Below are 22170 nucleotides of genomic sequence, written 5' to 3'. Positions count from 1 at the left end.
AGGGCAGGAGCACCTGCTCTCCATCCCCTGACACGCCCCCTCAAACAAGTACAAAACAAATAATTACCTCATGGTTAGTGTGCGCACGTGGCAAAACTAACACGGAATGATTTAGAGGTCCTTTTACTAAGGTGCACTGAAAAACGGCCTGCGCTAGTGTAGGCGCGTGTATTAGACAAACACAGATCCATTTTTCAGCGCGTCTGTAAAAAAGGCCCTTTTTCGGCCAAAAATGGACGTGTGGCAAAAAAAAATTGGTGCATGTCCATTTTGGGTCTGAGACATTACTGCCACCCATTGACTTAGAAGGCAATTACCGCGTGCTTCGCACCACACGTTGGAAAATAAAAAATATTTTACAGCGCGCGCATTGGACGCATGTAAAAAAATGAAATTACCACCCAGGCCATGCGGCAGCTGGGCGGTAGTTCCAAATTGGCACATGTTGGACGTGCGGCTTAGTAAAAGGGCCCCTTAATACGTTCTGTGTTAGGAACATATTAATGCCTAATACAGCTCAGTAAGAGGATGCCTATGTTAGCAAAAAACTGTCCTATCCTATCTTTATCCATGTCCTTTACTTGGTTAGCAGACTGAATATCTCTGCTATCTAGGTAAAACCTGGGATCACCTCTACTTCACCCCTGGACCGCTCCAGCAACATCCAATATTGCCGCAGCAATCACACTGGATTTTCAGTGGCACTGTGCCGTTAAGTGCTACAGAAAATGCCGGAATGCCTGCTCAGCACAATTTATGCAGGCAAGAGCTCTCCTGTGGGGTTAAATCATTTTAAATATTTACCTCTGTGGGAGCAGCAGCTCCGTTAGGCTTTTAGTTCAGCTGGAATCAGAGCCGAGATCTGATGCCATGAGCCTTCATTTGTAACTACCTGGAGATTGTTTCCTCTGTATCCCCCTCCCAATTTATGTGACCAGGGCTGGCGAAACTATTAGGCAGTCTAGGTGGAAACCTAGAAAAGTACCCTCCTGTGGGGGGGGGGGGGGGGGGGGGTGGCGGCAAAGAGCCTCTGCAATGAAAGTAAAACAACAACCCCCTCATTCTATATCCTTAGTGCTTAATTGAAAGCACCATTTGCACACTAGAGAATAATAGCACTTACGTGCGTGAATGTAACATAAGTACATAAGTACATAAATACATAAGTATTGCCATACTGGGACAGACCAAAGGTCCATCAAGCCCAGCATTCTGTTTCCAACAGTGGCCAATCCAGGTCATAAGTATCTGGCAAGATGCCAAAACAGTATAATAGATTTTATGCTGCTCATTTTATGCTGCTTATTCTAGAAATAAGCAGTGGATTTTCCCCAAGTGCATTTTACTAATGGTCTATGGAGTTTCCTTTAGGAAGCCATCCAAATCTTTTTTTTAAACCCCGCTAAGCTAACCAGTTTTATTACATTCTCTGGCAACGAATTCCAGAGTTTAATTACACATTGAGTGAAGAAATATTTTCTCCAATTCATTTTTAAATTTACTACTTTGTAGCTTCATTGCGTACCCCCTAGTCCTAGTATTTTTGGAGAGTAAACACAAGCGATTCACGTCTTCCATTTCACTCATTATTTTATAGACCTCTATCATATCTCCCCTCAGCCGTCTTTTCTCCAAGCCGTCTTTTCACTCATGCGAGTGAGTGCCAGTTAGGCGCTCAGCAGTATTCTGCAAAGTTTGCATGCCACCTACTCTCTAATTCTATAAAAGTCGCCAGAAAGTGCATGTGCACATTTGGGTGTGCACCCAATTTGTGTGCGCAGTTTAATTGAATAACGAACTAATTAGCCCCAATAATTGTCTTTTTAACAAGCAATTATTGGCACTTACCTTTAATCACAATACAAAGGTAGACATCCTGTTCACTAAAATATCCCGTGGTAGGAGGAAAAGGTCTCAGATATCACTGGATTACTCTGTCCCGTTGAGAATACAGGGATCAGAAAAAAATGCCCCAGTGACCGTTATAATCATTGACCAAAGACCCCCTCCATCCTTTTCTGTAGTTTCTTCATTAAATTTTCTGTGTATTTAAACAAAAAGTGACCATTCAATCTATCTCCACTGCCAATCCCAATTCACTGATTGTGGATGACAGACCCGCTTCTAATGCTCATTCAACAGACCCGCTTCTAATGCTCTTAAAGAGCATTAGAAGCGGTTCTGTCGAATCCACAATCAGTGAATTGGGATTGGCAGTGGAGAAAGCTGTGTAGTCAAGTCTATACAATACAGACTTGATGGTGGACATAACAGCCATAAGAAAAAGCAATTTTGGACACGAGGAAGAGACAGGATTGATTTACACTGAGAGTCATGAATCAGGACTTGGAGAAAGGACCATTTTTGAAAGAACCCAGCATATGGGACTGATTATTGGACTGTGGTTTAAAGCACAGGGACAATTGAATAACTACAACTATGTTAAGAGGTGGTATCTCAGATGTAATAAAAAAAGACATTTAGATATAAATCAGTACAGAACAACTTCCTGTTAGCACTCCTGTCTGTATAGTATGTATATGCATTTTATGTTTTGTTTACAAGAGTGTCTGATTAGAGTGAATGCAGTAGGATAGAACAAGAGGTGGAATATAGGGTGATAACACGTATTTAAGTTATATATAATAACAGTTAAGATAAATAAAGAACAATTATTTACATATACAAGTGGTTACGTAGTAAATACACAACAATGAATGTGCATGAGATCTATTTGAATGCACTGCCTCCATTGTATGCAAATAGATCTTATACATATTCATAGTGGAAATCCTAATAACCCAACCTGGCAAGGGCCAAGGCTGGACACCCCTGTTCTAGCATATGTACTTTGCGCTAAATTTTCAAAGAGAAGGTATACGGGTGCTTTCTGTTTGAAAATAAGTGTAAAGCACACACTTAGGAGCAGTTCTACAACCCATGGTAACATTTACATACATATGCATTACACACACATAAGCAAACCGGATGCTAGGAATTATTAGGAGAGGAATGCAAAATAAGAACAAAAACATTATAAAGCATCCATATCTCTCCATGGTGCGACCTCAGCTTGAGCATTATGTTCAGTTCTGGTCACCGTATTCCAAAAAAGCTATAGCAGAATTAGAAAAGGTTCAAAGATGAGCGACCAAAATGATAGAGGGGATGGAACTGCTCCCATATAAGGAAAGGCTAAAGAAGTTAGGGTTCTTCAGTTTGGAAAAGGGACGGCTGAGGGGGAATACAATTGAGGTCTGCAAAATCCTGAGTGATGTGGAGCGGGTGGAGGTGAATCGATTTTTCACTCATTCAAAAAGTTCATAGAGAGGACACTCGATGAAATTACATGGAAATACTTTTAAAACAAATAGGAGGAAATATTTTTTCACTCAACAAATAGTTAAGTTCTGGAATTCGTTGCTGGAGGATGTGATAAAGGCGGTTAGGCTATCTGGGTTTAAAAAAAGGCTTGCACAAGTTCCTGAAGGGAAAGCCCATAGTCTGTTATTGAGATGGACATGGGAGAAGTCACTGCTTGCCCCGGGACTGGTCGCATGGAATGTTGCTACTAATTAAGTTTCTGCCGGGTATTTGTGACCTGAATTGGCCACTGCTGGAAGCAGGACTAGATGGTCTGACCCAGAATGGCTATTCTTATGTTCTTATGTAATATTAACATATACACTTGCATGTGTGCGCTTATGCATGTATAAGGAAATATCTAGTTGTAGATTTGCCCTCTAAAAGCTCCCAAACACTTCACCCGGATTCTACATATGGCCCCCAAATTTGGGCACACTGCCAAAATGCGCATGCAAATGAACTGGTTAACAAACTCTTAACCATCAATAATTGGGTGCTAACAACCTATTATTGATGTTAATTGACACTCATTAAAATTTGCATGCACATATGGCTACATGCTGTTCTGTAAGGCAGTGTTTCCAAGTCCAGTCCTGGAGCATCACTTGCCAGTCAGGTTTTCAGGATATCCACAACGAATATACATGAACTTGATTTGCCTCCATTATTTGAAAATCTCTTTAATGCATATTCATTGTGGATATCCTGAAAACCTGACTGGCAAGGGGTACTCCAGGACCGGACTTGGGGAAACACTGCTACAAGGCAGGGTGCCTAACTCCCATAGGGCATATCCCAAAAGAGGCGTGGCCACGGGAGGGGCATGGGTGTGTTGGGGCGTTCCGAAAAGTTAGGCGCTTAGTTATACAATACTGCCTCAGCATGCCTAACAAGGGCGCTAGCATTCACATCAGGTTTCAGAAGGCGAAAGTCTGGCGCCCAAAGTTAAGCACAGGATTCAGCGCTACGCGTGATTCTATAAAAAGCATGCACCCGTTACAGAATGGCGCTTAGCACTGATTTATTTATTTTGGCGCCCATTTTTTAGCACGTTTATAGAATTCCCCACTGTGTACTTGCAATTTATGCAAGTGGCCAAAAGGAGGCAAAATGTGTCAATTACATGTATCTATTATACTTATTCATTGAGATTTTTATTCACTGCCTTTATGAAGAGATTCATCCCTGTGCTATATTCTTCTCCTGAGCTAGATGCAGTCTGACAAAATGCATGCATGCTATGGAAGACTGTGTGTGAAGCCGAAAAGTCAATTTTCACTACGCCATTTTAACAGAATAAATAGCTATTTATAAATAGCATGCAGTCAGAGAGGCATTTGCACCTGCTAGATCCACACCCCACGAGTCTGAATGAATGTAGTCCTTTAATTTTCTCATTGGCAGGGATCCTGACTTGTCCATAAAGTAATCATTTCAGTCTACAAATCCCTAAAAGACTGCAGTTTTATAGCACCAATTAGTGGAACAGATATTCCTCATACTGAGTAGCCACAGTTTAAACTAATCTTTCAAACTTTGTTTTCATCTGCGATGTTTATCTATAATGTAATCATACGAGTCAATAAGAGGTTATGTTCAAACTGCAGAAGAGTGGCTACAGCAGTCAGGTAAGTTTTCACTGTCTATTTAGAATAACTTTCAGCTACCACCTAGCTGGCTAGGTCATAGTTGAAGTTAAATTTAAATCAGGTTTAAATATTTAAGCCAGATATGACTGTGTTCAGAGAAAGAATCACTGAAGTTAACCAGATAAGGGGGGAAGTCATCAAGATGTGGTAAAAGGCAAGTTTTTACTTGATGTACCAGGGGAGTCACCAAACTGCAGTTTCTCTGTACTGCAGATTGCTGTTCCATGATAAACAACTAATGCTACCGGCAAGCCACCTTGCAAATATATTCTATGATGCCCACAACCCATAATGGTAGTCGCATGGTACTACTGTTAGGGTCCATCTTTCTGTATAAGAGCTGCCTAGTGTAGTACTGCAAGACTACTGCCAGGGGGGGGGGGGGTCACTGGTGCCATATTGGTTTATGATGCCAGCGAGAGCATCACACTTGCCCAGACTCACCAACGCCTCAAGTATTGTGGGCCCGGGGGTGGGGGGTCCTTTGGGAAAGGTGGGGCAAGGGGTTGGGGGATTTAGGTCTTGGTAGAGGAGATCATGGTAGGGGCCACCACTAGAGGGGGCTGCTAATCAGGTTGGAGGGATAGTTTGGGGGTCAACTGAGTGGGGGTCATTTGCTGGGGAGATGCCCTAGAGGGGCATTCTGCTTTTGGGGCAGGGCTATCACCAACTGTTTTTTTTTAAGCCAGTGCCGGGCCCCTTTACACAATGACCTGAGAGCGACCTGGCTTGGTAACCCAATGCTCAAAGGCGCTAAAATAACCCCAGCTTTTAGCTGACTTTATTTTGTCAACTGTACTGCAGCATGCAGTGTGTAACCGTTACACATCACAAGTCGCGGTATAGTTTGCATTGTAATGAGCTGCCTGACTACTACGTGCCCCACAGTGACTTTAATGTGTTAGGCAAGACAACCTGTGTTAGTGCCCTTTAAAGTTGCATGAAGGGCAAATAATGCAGGTTATTGCCCTAACAGGAAGGAATTCCAAAGGAATCAATGAAAAGGAACCATCAAGGTGGAGGAAGAGTAAAGCCTCTACGACGCCACAACAGGAAAGGGATTGTGAAGGAGTCAATGTAAAAGTACCACCAAGGTGGAGGAACAGTCAAGCCAATGCATTCTGAAGGAATCAATGTAAAGGAACCACCAAGTTGGAGGAACAGTTAAGCTTCTACAATGCCACAACAGGAAAGAGATTCTGAAGGAATCAATGAAAAGGAACCACCAAGGTGAGAAGCAATCAAGTTATTGCCCTAACACAGCTTGATAACATTCCCCCTAATTCTCATCCCCCAACCAAACAATGCCAGAACACCCACAATTAGAGTGGCTAAATGTATCCAACTACTGTGCCTGCCCAGCTGAAGGTTCATAAAGGTAGCATTTTCACCCAAAGGGATCAAGCTGGCTAATTCATTAGATAGCTTCAGTCCTTTGAATATGGGCCTCCTAAGCTATTAAACTCATGTGGGGGTTGTTACCATATAGGCTTTCATGCTGTCAGAATTAAACTCATTTCTGGCTTCAGTTCATTGCTAGATCATCTGTACCAGCAACTTGCTATAACCCTGCCATATTAAAACTGGTAACTCAGATTATAGGAGCAGGGACCTACCCTCCTCTCCTCCTTCCTGTACACATTAATTGATTTGATTTGCTTACTTTATTTTTTGTCTATTAGATTGTAAGCTGTTTGAGCAGGGACTGTCTTTCTTCTATGTTTGTGCAGCGCTGCGTACGCCTTGTAGCGCTATAGAAATGCTAAATAGTAGTAGCAGTAGTAGTAGCAAGAGGGAGGGGTATAGATAAAATATTCCAAATTGATTTTTATAAATCTGAATAATTATTTTTTAGGAAAAATAACCAGAGGTCCAAGTAATTTCAACAAAAAGGAGAAAACCATACAATTCCCACAAAACACTAACTCCCTCTCCCCGTTTACTAAGCCGTACTAGTGGCTGCCGGTGCGTTAATGCCGACACAGCCCATTCAATTTGAATGGGCTGTGTCAGCATTGCCACACAGCTTAGTAAAAAGGGGGATAAAAGTGGCAGAAAAGCACAGTGGGAATGACCAAAATATTTTAAAGCATCTTGGGATTCTTTTCCTAAGCTGTGGTAAGCAATAACATGTGCTTACTCTGGAGCATGCCGAGGCATCCCACAGTAGTCTGGGGATCGGTGCACGTCTCCCTTTAAAAAAACATTTTGTGCTGGGGGCATGTTTGGAGGCGGAGACTAGGTATGCCCAGCGCTAATCATCTAGCAAAGCTACATTGCCATGTACTAGCCGATTGGCACATGGTTAATGCGGGAGTCCTTACCACCTAGTAAACAGGTATCGATAAGGGCTCCCACGCTAATGGCCATGCACGAATTGGGAAATAAGCACCTGGCCATTAACTAATGAAATGGAAAATGCAACCATTTTACAGCTGCACTAAAAGTGGCCTCAGACACGGAAAACCCACGCGCTAGTAATAGCGCAAGCCACTTTTTAGTGCAGCTTAGTAAAAGAGCCCCTATGAAATTTGTAGCCAGAAATCACTCAATACTAAAATGTTTTGACAGTAGAAAACAAAGTGACCTACAAACTGTATACTGGGGTTTCCCCTCATTCTTTCATTTACTGTAACTGGGCTCAGCAAAGGGCTGGAACAAAGTAATTCCAGCCTGGGCTTGCCAGATCAAATGAGGTGTAACTCTGCAGAACAAGTCTCTTTAACAGAAAGAGCAGCTTTATCTTGATACTTACAAAGAGGAAGCAAATACATTTTTAACTTAACCAGCTGCTAATGCAATTCTTTTCTTATTGATGCATTCCTAGCAGAATTATTTTTCAAAGCATATTGTATAAAAAAAATACAGACAACAAAGTTTAAAAAGAAAAAAAAAGGATCCTCATTTTTTTTCACAGAATCATTTCCCCTCTTTTAGTCTATGTTGCAGTTACCTTCCAGCTTTGACAGTCATTTGAAAAATGGGCCAATTGGAAGTTTTTGATCTGCCATGCGTCCCCAATATTTCCCAGAGAGTGAAAACATCCTGAGATGACAAATATGCTGTCTGTACTCTTTTGAACATTTTCATTGTACTTGCTATGTGTACTTTTTTCAAAAACAAAAATGCATGGATTAAACATAACAAATGCATGTTGTTGTATGTAATTGGATTTAGATTTAAGATTTTTAGATTTACCGCTTGCCTTTTCCAAATCAGAGCAGAAAGTGAAACAGATGCTCACATAATTATGATTTGAAAAGCAAAGTATATAGATAGAGAGAAAAGGGAGAAAAAAGACAGAAGAGAGGAGAAAGTGAAAATCTGTGTACCGTACCTTGGGTGAAATGGTTGATACTGTGATTGCCTTTATCCAGGTTGATCAAAAATCCATGCTGAGGCCCCTCTACAATTCGGACACGCAAAGAACTGTGCACACTGTCCCTGTCCTCTGCTCTCAGTGCTTTGCTACTGATAAGAAACCCCAGATAGCCAGTAGACAAAATGCGCAAGGTGGTAGCACCCTTGTTAACTACAACCTGGGGTATGCCATTGTCCACAGCTATAATCTGGATTTTCATCATTTGAGGTTTCCTTGTTTCAAACACTGTGTTTGGGAAGACATAGAAATCTGTATGGGTGCCATCAGTGACAGTGAAAGAGAAACTATCTTCTGCAGATTCTGTGCCATCATGTTTATAGCTAATTAGATTTTCATTAAGGTCCTGCTTGGTGAAGGATGTTACTGTTCTGGTGCTGTTGAACAGCAGTTTCCCATGAACAGGCACTTGGGTGACAATGAATTTTAGCAGCCTATCAGGAGTGTCTCTGTCCTCTACGGTCAGCTCAAAGGGGGTAATCAGTTTATTTTCACTCTCACTTACAAAGAGATCGTGAATAGTCACCACTGGTTTTTTATTGTCTACATCAGCGATAGAAATTCGGAATGTACGAAACACAGGATTGTAGCCATCCGTGACTTCAAACTCAAAACTGTCCATTTTCACCTCATCGTCTGATGTGTGGATGTAGAAGACTTTGTTACCTGCTAACTGAAGCTGGGTAAAAGAAGAGATGGGAACCCCAGGTTGATCTGTGCACTCTAGATGGCCACGAACAGGTGCTCTGGTGATGCTGAAAACCAAGTGTTCATTAGGGCTATTTAGGTCACTGGTACTCAATAAGTCAGTGGTGAGAGTTACTTTCCCACCTTCTTTTAAGGATACCCCTTTGCTGATTACATCTGGATAGACCATGTCACTACTGCCTACTGTTACATAGAAATAGCGATCAATAAGAGGGTTGATACCATCTGTTATATCAAACTTAATGAGATCTCGAATGCCTTCTTGCCCAAAGTGTACATATTGGATTACATCTTTGTCCACCTCATCCTGTGTAAAGTTCATTCCCAACGTAATGTTCTCAACACCACCTGTAAGTTTTCTCCTCTGCAGCAGACCTTGTCCTGGACCATAACGGATAATGTAAGTCAATGTTTTATCATCAGAATCTAAATCAGTAGCCTTTAATATTCTGCTCGAAATTAGTTTGGTTTCTCCAATTTCAATTTCTAGTCCATCATTGATGGTCATTCTTGGGGTCTCATCATCTACAGGGATGACCATAACAAGTATTTTTTTCTCAGCTGTATATTTGCCGTCAGTGAGCTTCACCTCAAAACTGTCCTCCTTTGTTTCAGAATCATCATGTTCATAGATGATGCTGGAGCTTTCCTTAATTTGATCCAAGCTGAAGCTCTCCACTAGAACTGTGCCATTGGTCAACTGGTTCACTATCTGCCCATGCTTAGGAGACCTGGTAATGATAAAGGTCAAATCATCAGCAGGGATGTCTCCATCTGCTGCATTGAGGATGGGGGTATCAATAACAAGGCTCATGCCTTCCATGACAACAAATTCTCTCATAAACATTTCAGGTTTTTCATCATTGGCTGGAATAATAACAATAGGAAAGAAATGTCTCTGTGAGAAATTGATGCCATCAGAGCAGTGAAAAATGAACCTATCTTCCACAGGCTCCACACCCTTATGAATACTTTGTACATAATAAATATGTCCCAATCTGAGATCTTTCAAAGTAAACGCACTTATAGCTGTACCTGCTCTGGATTTCTCAGATCCTGGAGCAGGAGAAATGTTTTCTAAATAGCCAGTGGTAGGTTGGCCAATAATAGTGCAAAGTATGTCATCATTAGGAGTGTCCATATCTTTGGCAACTAAATGTGAAGGTGTAATAACATTTTTATCACCTTCAATCACAGCAAATTGTTCCCCCACCGTAACATCTGGGGCCTCGTTATCGACTGGAAGGATTGTAACATGGACCTGAACACCCTGAACAGTGTTACCTCCAACAGTCCATTCTTCAGACATATCTGAGAGGCTTAGATTAAATGAGTCTTCTTTTTTATAAAGGCCCAGTTCTCCACCGGTATGAAAATAAACCACAGCTCCCTCAATAATATCCCTCTGAGTAAACCGCTCTGCGGGAACCCTATTTACAAGAATGTCTCCATACAAAGGGGGATCCTCTACAATAAAAGTCAACATGAGGTCATCTGTGTCTTCATCTGTACCCTGAATGACAGTAGGGGTAATTTCAGCATAACTGTTTTCTAAGACATCTAAATAGGAACCAATGGTACCTGCAGGTAGCATGATAGTGGGCATTTCATCATCTACAAGGCGAACTGTAATTTTAATGATTATAGTAACAACATGCACGCCATCACTGACATCCAAAGTAAAAAAATCATTAGCAGATTCATCCCCATTGTGGATATAAGTTATCCTTTGATTAGAAATGTCATTTAAATTAAATGCTTCACCTACGGACATGACATGAGAAGAATATTGCAGTTGCCCGTGCTCTGGAGGCTTGGTAAGTGTAAAAGATATCTGGTTTCTGTCAGTGTCCGCATCAGTTGCATCCAGTTCCTTTTCTGTGATGATATGAGTCCCTCTTTCAAACACTGTAAAACCAGTATTGATGATATGAGGGGGTTTGTTATCCACAGGCTGCAGAAAGATAGTGAATGTACCCTCCGCTGCATTACCAGCAGTGTCCTCCACTGTATACTGAAACTGCACTATACGAGCTGTGATTCCCAGGTCTAGGTCAGGAGGTTTGTAAGAGATTTTGTGGTGGTTGACCTGAGCCTGTGTGAATTCATTGATTATAACATTGTGATTTTCAGTCAGCACAATGGAACCCATTGCTACAGGATTGTTCTCATCAGTGTCCGTTGGAGGTTTAATGATCGTGTATTTTAGGTTTCTGTCATCTGAGTCCAAGTCAGAGTAACGAAGAAACTTCTTCCTAAAATAGGTCACTTGATACTCCTGTACCACCATTTTCAATGTAGTATCTGGGTGCAGCTCAGGAGGGAGATCATCAATGGGGCTGATTTTGATGATCAATGTGTGCTCTCCTGACTGATTGGGAGGATCATTGTTATCCTGAACCCTGAATACAAGCTGATCCATTACTGTGGAGGTGCTATGGGGCCCAACATGTCTGTAAAACAGTTTGCCATCCTGGATATCCTGTTGGAACCATTCAGTAACAACTTTCTCATATGACTCTTGCTTCTCCACAAAGTGCCAAGTGGAGAGGTCATCAGGAGCTTCCTGCTGGTGCAACACCACCTCCCCGATATTGGAAAAGGGCATCTCAAGAGTGAATTTGATGGTGGAATCCTCCGAGTCAATGTCAGTGGCACTGAGCACAAAAGGGGTGATGGGTGCAACCTCCTTCTCTGATAGGAAAAGACCTGTGTTGGCGTTGAGAATGGGAGGCTCATCATCGGTGGGAACCACAGTGATGGGAAAGAGGAATTCCACCTCATGGTGACCATCATCCATGCGGAAGATGATGTTGTCACTGTAGGTGTTACTGCCATCATGCTGGTAGATGACTTGACCAGAGTCCAAATCTGAGGCAGTGAAGTATTTCCTGTTTGGGGCACCTAGAACTGTCAGGTATCCATGTCTTAGCCCATCCAACACCATCACTCTTACTGATTCCAAATTGTCCTCATCACTTATCTCCAAGTTATGGGAGCTAGAAAGAGCTCGAGACTGGCCTTCATACAGCAACTGTCCTGTGTTTCGGGTCACCACAGGAGCCAGTGTATTCATAGGCTTCACCACAATCATGAAGGCAAAAGGATCTGAAATTGCCCCCTCTGTGTCTACCACCTCCAACTCCATCTCCAGGATCCGCTCCACATCTGAGTCTGTCGAAGGTGGCTTGTAAGCAATCTTCAATTCGCGCAGGTCCCGCTGATAGAAGGATGTGAGAGGCAGATTTTGATCATCTGTGCTGACTATGTAACCATGCTCAGGACCAAAGGATGAAGTGATGTTAAATATTAGGTCATCTGGTTCAGACTCAGAGTCCTCAGCAGCCAGCATGTCTGAGGTAATAGCTGTCATGACAAACTGGTCCACCTCCATCATCATCAAAGCAATAAAACTTGGCTTGGGAGGAAGATTCTCTAGCCCCTCCCGAATTCTGACCAGGATCTGGAAATACTCCTGCTTGAGCAAACTGCCCTCCAGGTCACGGAGCTCCACCACCATGGGGAGGAAGTCCCTGTTAGGTGACTTGGTGCTGGCTGTGTGCTGATAACGCACCTCTAGTTTAAGAAATTCCTCACAGTCCATCATTTGAGTTCCCTTAACAAGATTTATCAGGTTCCCATATCTGGGCAGTCCCCCAAGTCCCACCAAGCTGGCAACTTTACACACCTCTGAAGCTTTGTCAAACGTGAATTCAAGGGTCTTCTTGTCGATGGGGTTACTAAAGCCCAGTAGCTTATCTACAGTCAGGGGCATATTTCGAGTTACAAGCTCCAGCTGAGTAAACATCACCTCGACATCCATCATGAATGGGATGATCACAGTATTGGTCTGATTGTCATACCTGAGCTGTAAATTCACCCGGTCTCTAGAAGGGCTGCGGGACCCCAGATGCGAATACTTCACCTCTTTGGGTCCGAAGTCACACGGGAATTTGTTTGGAGTCAATCGACCAGGTCTCTGAGTGAGGGGCTCATTATCCAACACGGTGATATGACACCTATCTCCAGGCTGCACTTGAATCATCAGGTCGCTGATCGGGTCCAGGTATACAGATCTACCCAAAGGCACTCGAATCCCATGGTTGGTCACCCTGATAGTCTCCTCCACAGGTCCATACGACAAGGCGACACTGTCCGGGCGCCCTTCCTGCGCCCCGACCCTGACTGCGGCTGCCAGCCAAGTCCCCAGCAGGAGTACCAGCAGCAGCCGCCACCGCGGCACTTTGACAGGAGCCGCTCGAGTCCGGGGTGACCACAGAGTCCCGCGGTGCCATAAACAGTGCATGCTTCCAGCCCTGGGCGTGCAGCAGAGAACTGAAAAGACCCAGGGAAAGCTCTCCGTCCCGCGAGGGCTCCCTGCACCGGGCTCTGGCTATTAACTGCAAGGTTTCAGAGGGGGAATAGAGGGAGAGGGAAATCCCACCCACCTGAGAAGGCGATTGGCTCCAGGGTCAGTTCGGGAGCCACGGCGGCTCTGGTGACTGGGTAGCGGTGCAATCCATTACCCAGAAGCAAGTGGGGGGGGGGGGGGGGGGGCGAGAGAGAACTTGCAACAGGTTGTTTGCTCGAGGTGAGGTGATCTGCAGAGTGGAAAGGCGAAGGGCTGGGGAGTCTACCCTCCTGCCGTAGAGAAAGGGGACGTGAACAGTCGTACAGCTTTGGCAAGTTTTAAGATAGGAGAATACCAAAACCTGCTGTTTGGGAAACTAAACCCTAGATATTTAGTGGCGGAAGCAAATATGCTTTTTATAAAGGAAAGTTGATTAGCACCGAGAGATTTGTAAAACATAATGTAGGCACCCGGAGAGAAAAGGTGCCCTGGGGCTATGGAAATCTTTCTGGAGTGCATCTGAAGCGTGTAATTAGCGCTCTGGCTCCCAGGATCTGCAGCTCCTTGGAGTTTTCCAGTTTTATTCTCTCAAAGGTAGCGAAGGGGGAAGACAACCTGTTGAAAGCGGAGACCAAAAAGCAAAACCTGTGTAAAACGTGCACAAGGAGAAAACTGGTAAACATCGAGGACCAATTAATTGCATTTTTAGCGATCCGTTTATCTGAAGTTTGACAAGTGGGTACCGGAAGAGTTAAGGGCTGAGATTTTTCTGCCCTCTTGTGTTGACACGGGTTTACTAGAAATGAATGAATACTATAGTATAACCTCTTAATACTCGGAAGCTTGAAACAGAGAAAACGGAGTTATATGACGAATTTAAGATGAAAAAAGGGTTAAAAGGCTTCTTCGTACAATACAGATCAGGAGGGGGAGGGGCAATAAGTTGTTCTTTCATAAGGTTTCAGATCAATAATAATGTCAGATCCCTTTTTTTCCTAAGGGCAATGCTATTTCAGTGTAAAAGACTGGCATTCCCATGAAACTATCATAATTAATAATGTAAAATCATACCCGTTTATTGGACTGCTTTATTACTGGGTCTTTTTACAAAGGTGTCAAAAACTGACCTTAGTGCGCCCTTACATGGGTCTTTCCCGCACTCAAAGGCCAGTTGTTTCCGCAGCCAGAAAATGGCCAATTTCCAATTTCCGGCATTAATGGCCACACAGTAATGTTGTCGTTTGCACAAGTCCATTAAAAAAAGATTGGTGCTTGAACCCTTACCGCCACCTTTTGTGCAGGCGGAAAGGGCTTATGCGTGAATCATGTGCTAATTAGCATGTCTGCATTGCCAATGTGCTAACTGATTAGTGTAGAAATGCCCACTCTCCACCCCCAGACACACCTCTCTCTGACAAGAATTAAAATTATTTTTTTTACCACATGTGTGCCCGCTGATTGCAAAACTACCGTAGGACACCTCAGCGTCTCCTACATTAAACCCTTTCAAGCTCTGGTAAGCATACAATAGTGCTTACCACAGCTTGGTAAAAGGACCCCAATATTTCTTAACTGGCTTTCAGGAACTACAACCCTTCAATCAGGTCTGTATCCAACATAGTGACATAGTAGACGACAAACAGATAAAAGTCCTGAATGATAAATGCAGTCTGCCCAACAGTCACTCTCAATTATCAGTTCATGATTAAACCAACGATGAATATGGTATAAAATACTTGATCCTAGTCTTTCTTTTCCGTTTCTGGGACATAGACTGTAAAAGTCTGCCTGGCACTGGAGTTGAGGAGTAGCCTAGTGGTTAGTGCAGTGGACTTTGATCCTGGGGAACTGAGTTCAATTCCCACTGCAGCTCCTTGTGACTCTGGGCAAGTCACTTAATCCTCCATTGCCCCTGGTACAAAATAAGTACCTGAATATATGTAAACTGCTTTGAATGTAGTTGCAAAAACCTCAGAAAGGCGGTATATCAAGTCCCATTTCCCTTAGGTTCCAACTACTGGAGCCACATCAAATCCCACTCCAACCTATCCCAATATGTCTTGTCATGTAACAAAATTGTATGAAATGTCTACATTTATCAGTGTTTAAAATGCAGATTGTAGTTTGTATAATAAAAAGGAAAGAGAATGCAGGATGTCTTCTTTTCTCCAACTGTGCCACAGCTGTCTATATGAAAATATGTTTTACTGTTTGGTTCACACTGGTTGAACTGTTCAAGAAATAAAGGAGTCCTCAGCCTTGAGGCTGCAGGCTGATAACATCAGCTGAGGCCACATCCTTTCAATAGAATGGGGGGGGGGGTCGAAAGAGGAGGGAAATAGGGTACAAAGTAAGTGAGAAGATTGAGAGTGGGGGGGGAACGGGAGGGGGATATTTTAGGATAAGGAACCTTGGCTGACTTCTAATATCCGCTACCTACGTTCCTGTACCCACTCCGCCGAACGCCTCTGGTGAAAATCTCGGGCCGTTGCTGATTTCTTACACTTTAAGTTCATGCTGACCTCCTTCCACTCTGCTCTTTTAAGCGCCAAACAGGATTATTATATCCAACTGACCAACTCTCTTGGCTCTAACCCTCGACTTCACCACATTGAACTCTCTCCTCAAGGTGCCCCCTCCCCCAACTCCCCCTTCATTATCTCCTCATACCCTTGCTGAATTCTTTCACAACAAGGTTCAAAAGATAAACCTTGAATTCTCTACCTCACCACCTCTCCCTCTACTAGTCCATTCCCCTCTCTCTCCTTCCCCTCATTCCTTTTCCTCCTTTCCTGAAGTTACTATAGAGGAAACTACACTTCTCCTTTCTTCCTCAAAATGTACCACCTGTTCCTCTGATCCCATTCCCACCCACCTTCTTAATGCCATCTCACCCGCTCTTATTCCTTTTATCTGTCACATTCTCAACCTCTCACTTTCCACTGCGACTGGCCCTGCTGCCTTTAAACATGCTGTGGTCACACCTCTCCTTAAGAAGCCTTCACTCGACCCTACTTGTACTTCTAATTACCGACCCATCTCCCTCCTCCATTTTCTCTCCAAATTACTTGAGTGTGCTGTTCACCACCGCTGCCTTGATTTTCTCTCCTCACATGCTATTCTTGACCCACTACAATCTGGTTTTCGCCCTCTCCACTCAATCGAAACTGCGCTTACTAAAGTCTCCAATGACCTATTACTGGCTAAATCCAGAGGTCTCTATTCCATCCTCATTCTTCTTGATCTCTCTGCTGCTTTTGACACTGTCGATCACAGCATACTCCTTGATACCCTGTCCTCACTTGGATTCCAGGGCTCTGTCCTTTCCTGGTTCTCTTCCTACCTCTCCCTCCGCACCTTCAGTGTTCACTCTGGTGGATCCTCTTCTACTTCTATCCCTCTGCCTGTCGGCGTACCTCAGGGTTCTGTTCTTGGTCCCCTCCTCTTCTCTATCTACACTTCTTCCCTTGGTTCATTAATCTCATCCCATGCTTTTCCTACCATATCTATGCTGATGACTCCCAAATCTACCTTTCTACCCCTGATATCTCACCTTGCATCCAAACCAAAGTTTCAGCGTGCTTGTCTGACATTGCTGTCTGGATGTCTCAACGCCACCTGAAATTAAATATGACCAAAGCCGAGCTTCTCATTTTCCCCCCCCAAACCCACCTCCCCGCTCCCCCCGTTTTCTATTTCTGTTGATGGCTCTCTCATTCTCCCTGTCTCCTCAACTCGAAACCTTGGGGTCATCTTTGACTCTTCTCTCTCCTTCTCTGCTCATATCCAGCAGATTGCCAAGACCTGTCGTTTCTTTCTTTACAACATCCGTAAAATCCGCCCCTTTCTTTCCGAGCACTCTACCAAAACCCTCATCCACACCCTTGTCACCTCTCGTTTAGACTACTGAAATCTGCTTCTTGCTGGCCTCCCACTTAGTCACCTCTCCCCTCTCCAGTCGGTTCAAAACTCTGCTGCCCGTCTCATCTTCCGCCAGGTTCGCTATACTCATACTACCCCTCTCCTCAAGACCCTTCACTGGCTCCCTATCCGTTTTCGCATCCTGTTCAAACTTCTTCTACTAACCTATAAATGTACTCACTCTGCTGCTCCCCAGTATCTCTCCACACTCGTCCATCCCTACACCCCTTCCCGTGCACTCCGCTCCATGGATAAATCCTTCTTATCTGTTACCTTCTCCACTACTGCCAACTCCAGACTTCGCGCCTTTTGTCTCGCTGCACCCTACGCCTGGAATAAACTTCCTGAGCCCCTACGTCTTGCCCCATCCTTGGCCACCTTTAAATCTAGATTGAAAGCCCACTCTTTAACATTGCTTTTGACTCGTAACCACTTGTAACCACTCGCCTCCACCTACCCTCCTATCTTCCTTCCCGTTCACATTAATTGATTTGCTTACTTTATTTATTTTTTTTGTCTATTAGATTGTAAGCTCTTTGAGCAGGGACTGTCTTTCTTCTATGTTTGTGCAGCGCTGCGTATGCTTTGTAGCGCTATAGAAATGCTAAATAGTAGTAGTAGTAGAGTAGTGCAGGAGTCTCTAGTTGGGTTTTCTTCTTTTGCTAATTTTGGTACATTAAAAAACCCCCAATAAGTTCACTCGGTGTCCTGTTGCCTGAATCTGTAGTTTTCTCTACCACCGCATCAAGCCAGATGTGTGGGAAAGGGGGTTGCACTTGGGGGGGGGGGGGGGCTTGGCCTACTCGATATGGTTGGGCGCAGAGGTTTCATTGTACTCTGGACACTGTGTGTGCTAGCCATTGGGTTTTAGCATCTGTGCGAGTGCATCCTGCAGCCTGGCCTTCTCAGAGCTGAAGACCGGATGCCCTTGGGAGGCCTGGTTGGTTCTAGCACATCGGTGCAGCGGCCAGCTCCTGTACCTGCGCTGGAGATGGCTTAATTCGGCATGACTGAGGACCCAGTTGCTGCAGTGGAGCCAGGGGTGAGTTATTGACTGCCTTGCATGCTTTGTTGGGTGGTCAGGGTTTGAGGAGTGGGTGGAGTCAGGGTCTTCGCGGAGAGGTATGGGTTTGTCTGCTTCAGAACAGCATTCTTTACTTAGGGTACATAGAAGGAAGTTTCTGCACTGCCTACAACATTTTCAAGTTACTTTGTTTTCTGTCTGCTTTTGAAGAATGTTAACTTTTAAGAGAAAATATTTGTTTTAAATAATTTTTATGGGCAGGAGAAGTGCTAGTTGGTAAACGTACCATTGCAGTGTTTTGCTGTTTATACTTTGTTGGTTCACTCAATAAAAAGAATTTAATAATATATAACCTTTGAGCCTGCTAGTTTACTGAGAGTGGGGATTGGATGGATACCGTTTTTTTTCTTTCAATTGATTCCGCCTAAGTTCATTTCTCGTCATAGTCAATGAATATTATAATGCAGGGTGAGTAAAATTATTTTTAATGCACCAAACACAGCATGACTATGTTGGTAACTAAAACGACTCAACTAATTATGCCATCACAGAGGATTTTTATTGAAGATCAATCAAAACAGAGCTTCAGTCAAAATGATTACATATATCTGGATTAAAATGAGATAGAGACAACAAAGGAAATCTGAAAAGTATAAAAAGCATGATAATTCTTTGTTCTTATGTGGGCTGACTGAAGCTGTGTGATAGGCATGCTTGTTGATGAACAGAAGTCTGTCTGTACCTTAACTATTAAATTCACTGATACCACACAAAGATGCCAAGGTCAGTGAGAGCTTGGGTTACCTATCTCACACGTGCTCATCATGCAGGTATAAGCTGAATACATTTAAGACAGTTTCCTGAAAATATTTTGAGACATAAATTCTTGGCTGTTTTCTGTATCAGAGCTACAGTAAGAATTTCCAACCTGCTGGCAGCTCTATCAGCTCAACCCTGGATCATATCGAAGTTCAGAGGTTTGAAGTTGGCCTGGTTGAATGATACTTTGATTTTCCTCACTGTTGCTTTCCAGCTGTGCCAACAACTGCAGGATATGATCTCTGTGCTTTCCAATTACTGGAATGTCAGTTGTTAGTAGCAGAATTTTTTTGCTATTAGATTGTAAGCTCGTTGAGCAGGGACTGTCCTTCTATGTTAAATTGTACAGCGCTGCGTAACCCTAGTAGCGCTTTAGAAATGTTAAGTAGTAGTAGTACTATCTACTTGCCAATCACCACTTTATTTTTAGCTCCGCTGAATTACATTTCAGGTACTCTCCTGGGGAGATCTTCAGGATAAGAACATAAGCATTGCATGCTAGGACAAACTGAAGGTTCATCAAACCCAGTATTCTGTTTCCAACAGTGGCCAATCTGGGTCACAAATATCTGGCAAGGGTTCTAGGTCAGTTCCCACCTGGACAATTCCCACTCACCAGTTACCCTCTGTAAAATTGCCAACTAGGTCAATTACTACTACTACTTAACATTTCTAAAGCGCTACTAGGGTTACGCAGTGCTGTACAATTTAACATGGAAGGACAGTCCCTGCTCAAGGAGCTTACAATCTAAAAGACAGGTGTACAATCTAAAGACAAATGTGGAGTCCGTCTGATAGGGAATACTATATTTCACGAAAGGTTAGGTGCCGAACGCAGCATTGAAGAGGTGTGTTTTAAGCAGAGATTTGAAAATGGGTAGGGAGGGAGCTTGGCGTAGGGGTTGAGGAAGATTGTTCCAGGCAAAGGGTGAGGCAAGGCAGAATGAGCGGAGCCTGGAGTTGGCAGTGGTGGAGAAGGGAACTGAAAGGAGGGATTTGTCCTGTGAGCGGAGGTTACGGGCGGGGACATAGGGGGAGATGAGGGTAGAGAGGTAGTGAGGAGCCGCAGACCGGGTGCATTTGTAGGTAAGGAGGAGAAGTTTGAATTGTATGCGGTATCTGATCGGAAGCCAGTGAAGTGACTTGAGGAGAGGGGTGGTGTGAGTATATCGGTTCTGGCGGAGTATAAGACGTGCGGCAGCATTCTGAACGGATTGAAGGGGGGATAGATGGCTAAGTGGGAGACCGGTGAGGAGTAGGTTGCAGTAGTCAAGGCGAGAGGTAATGAGAGCGTGGACGAGAGTTTGTGTGGTGTGCTCAGATAGGAAAGGGCGAATTTTGCTGATGTTGAAGAGGAAGAAGCGACAGGTCTTGGCAGTCTGTTGGATATGCGCAGAGAAGGAGAGGGAGGAGTCGAAGATGACTCCGAGGTTGCGGGCAGATGGGACGGGGAGGATGAGGGTGTTATCAACTGAGATGGAGAGTGGAGGAAGAGGAGAGGTGGGTTTAGGTGGAAAGACGAGGAGCTCGGTTTTGGACATGTTCAGCTTCAGGTGGCGGTTGGACATCCAGGCAGCAATGTTGGATAAGCAGGCCCATACCTTGGCCTGGGTCTCCGCGGTGATGTCTGTTGTGGAGAGATATAGCTGGGTGTCGTCAGCATAAAGATGATACTGAAAACCATGAGATGAGATCAGTGAGCCTAGGGAGGAGGTGTAGATTGAGAAGAGAATGGGTCCAAGGACAGATCCCTGGGGAACGCCAACAGATAGTGGGATGGGGTGGAGGAAGATCCATGAGAATGTACTCTGAAGGTGCGGTGGGAGAGATAAGAGGAGAACCAGGAGAGGACAGAGCCTTGGAACCCAAAAGAGGAAAATGTGGTAAGAAGTAAATCATGATTGACAGTGTCAAATGCAGCAGATAGATTGAGCAGGATGAGGATGGAATAATGGCCTCTGGATTTGGCGAGGAGCAGGTCGTTGCAGACTTTAGAGAGTGCTGTTTCTGTCAAGTGTAGAGGGCGAAAGCCGGATTGAAGTGGATTGAGGATGGCATGAGAGGAGAGAAAATCAAGGCAGCGACTGTGAACGGCGCGTTGAAGTATTTTGGAGAAGAAGGGGAGGAGAAGAGAGATGGGGCAGTAGTTGGAGGGGCAGGTAGGGTCAAGTGATGTTTTTTTTAGGAGAGGTGTGACTACTGCGTGCTTGAAGGTGTCAGGGACAGTTGCAGTGGAGAGAGAAAGGTTAATGATGCGACAGATGGAGGGGGTGATAGTATTGGAGATGGTGTTAAGTAGGTTGGTGGGGATGGGATCGGAGGAACAGGTGGTGCATTTCGAGGAGGAAAGAAGGCAGGAGGTTTCTGTTGGATTATTTGTAGTAAATAATTAGCAGATTTTATACACACAGCTTCAGCTTTAGAAATGTTAATTTCTTTTCTTCATCTCTCTCACATACACCCCAGAATAATTCACTGCTGAGTCACTTTAAAGTTGAAGTAACAAAACATCTGTTTACTCACAGTTTGTAGTTAGATTATATTCAGACAGGCTTATATATACATAATACTATACATTTGGATTATCAGCTCTTTCCATGTGCTTAGATGGTAATGGATGCTCACACCATAGATCCTCAGCTTAGGAGAGATCATGAGCTCCATGTGCTGTGCCTAACCCCCACAGGAAGTTGCATGGGTGTGACCTCTCTAAGCAATTTACATCAGAGGTCACAGAGTAATCACAGAGAAAAAATTGGTGACAGGCAATGCATGTAAAATACAATACATTATTCCAACAAACCCCTTCTCATGCATAACTGTCATGCAATTATTAATTCACACAAAGTCCAAGCTTTATACGCAGATTCTCAAAACGTTCTCTGGGTAACGGTTTGGTCATGATGTCAGCTGTCATTTCACTGGTGTGACAATAGTGTAGACTGATGACCCC

The 22170-nt window shown here is 43.9% G+C and overlaps 1 protein-coding gene across 1 annotated transcript in view; it reads right to left on the bottom strand.

The window, feature by feature from the left end:
• FREM2 (FRAS1 related extracellular matrix 2) overlaps nt 1-13446 on the bottom strand; it is a 288273-nt gene extending 274827 nt beyond the window's left edge. Inside the window, 1 exon segment of the mRNA XM_030200407.1 lies at nt 8353-13446. Within this exon segment, the coding sequence (XP_030056267.1) occupies nt 8353-13408 (5056 nt within the window). The 5' untranslated portion in view covers nt 13409-13446.
• Nucleotides 13447-22170: the final 8724 nt, after the last annotated feature.

Source organism: Microcaecilia unicolor, chromosome 4, assembly GCF_901765095.1.
Source record: "Microcaecilia unicolor chromosome 4, aMicUni1.1, whole genome shotgun sequence".
Taxonomy (NCBI): domain Eukaryota; kingdom Metazoa; phylum Chordata; class Amphibia; order Gymnophiona; family Siphonopidae; genus Microcaecilia; species Microcaecilia unicolor.
This window is presented reverse-complemented; position numbering and strand designations above follow the sequence as displayed.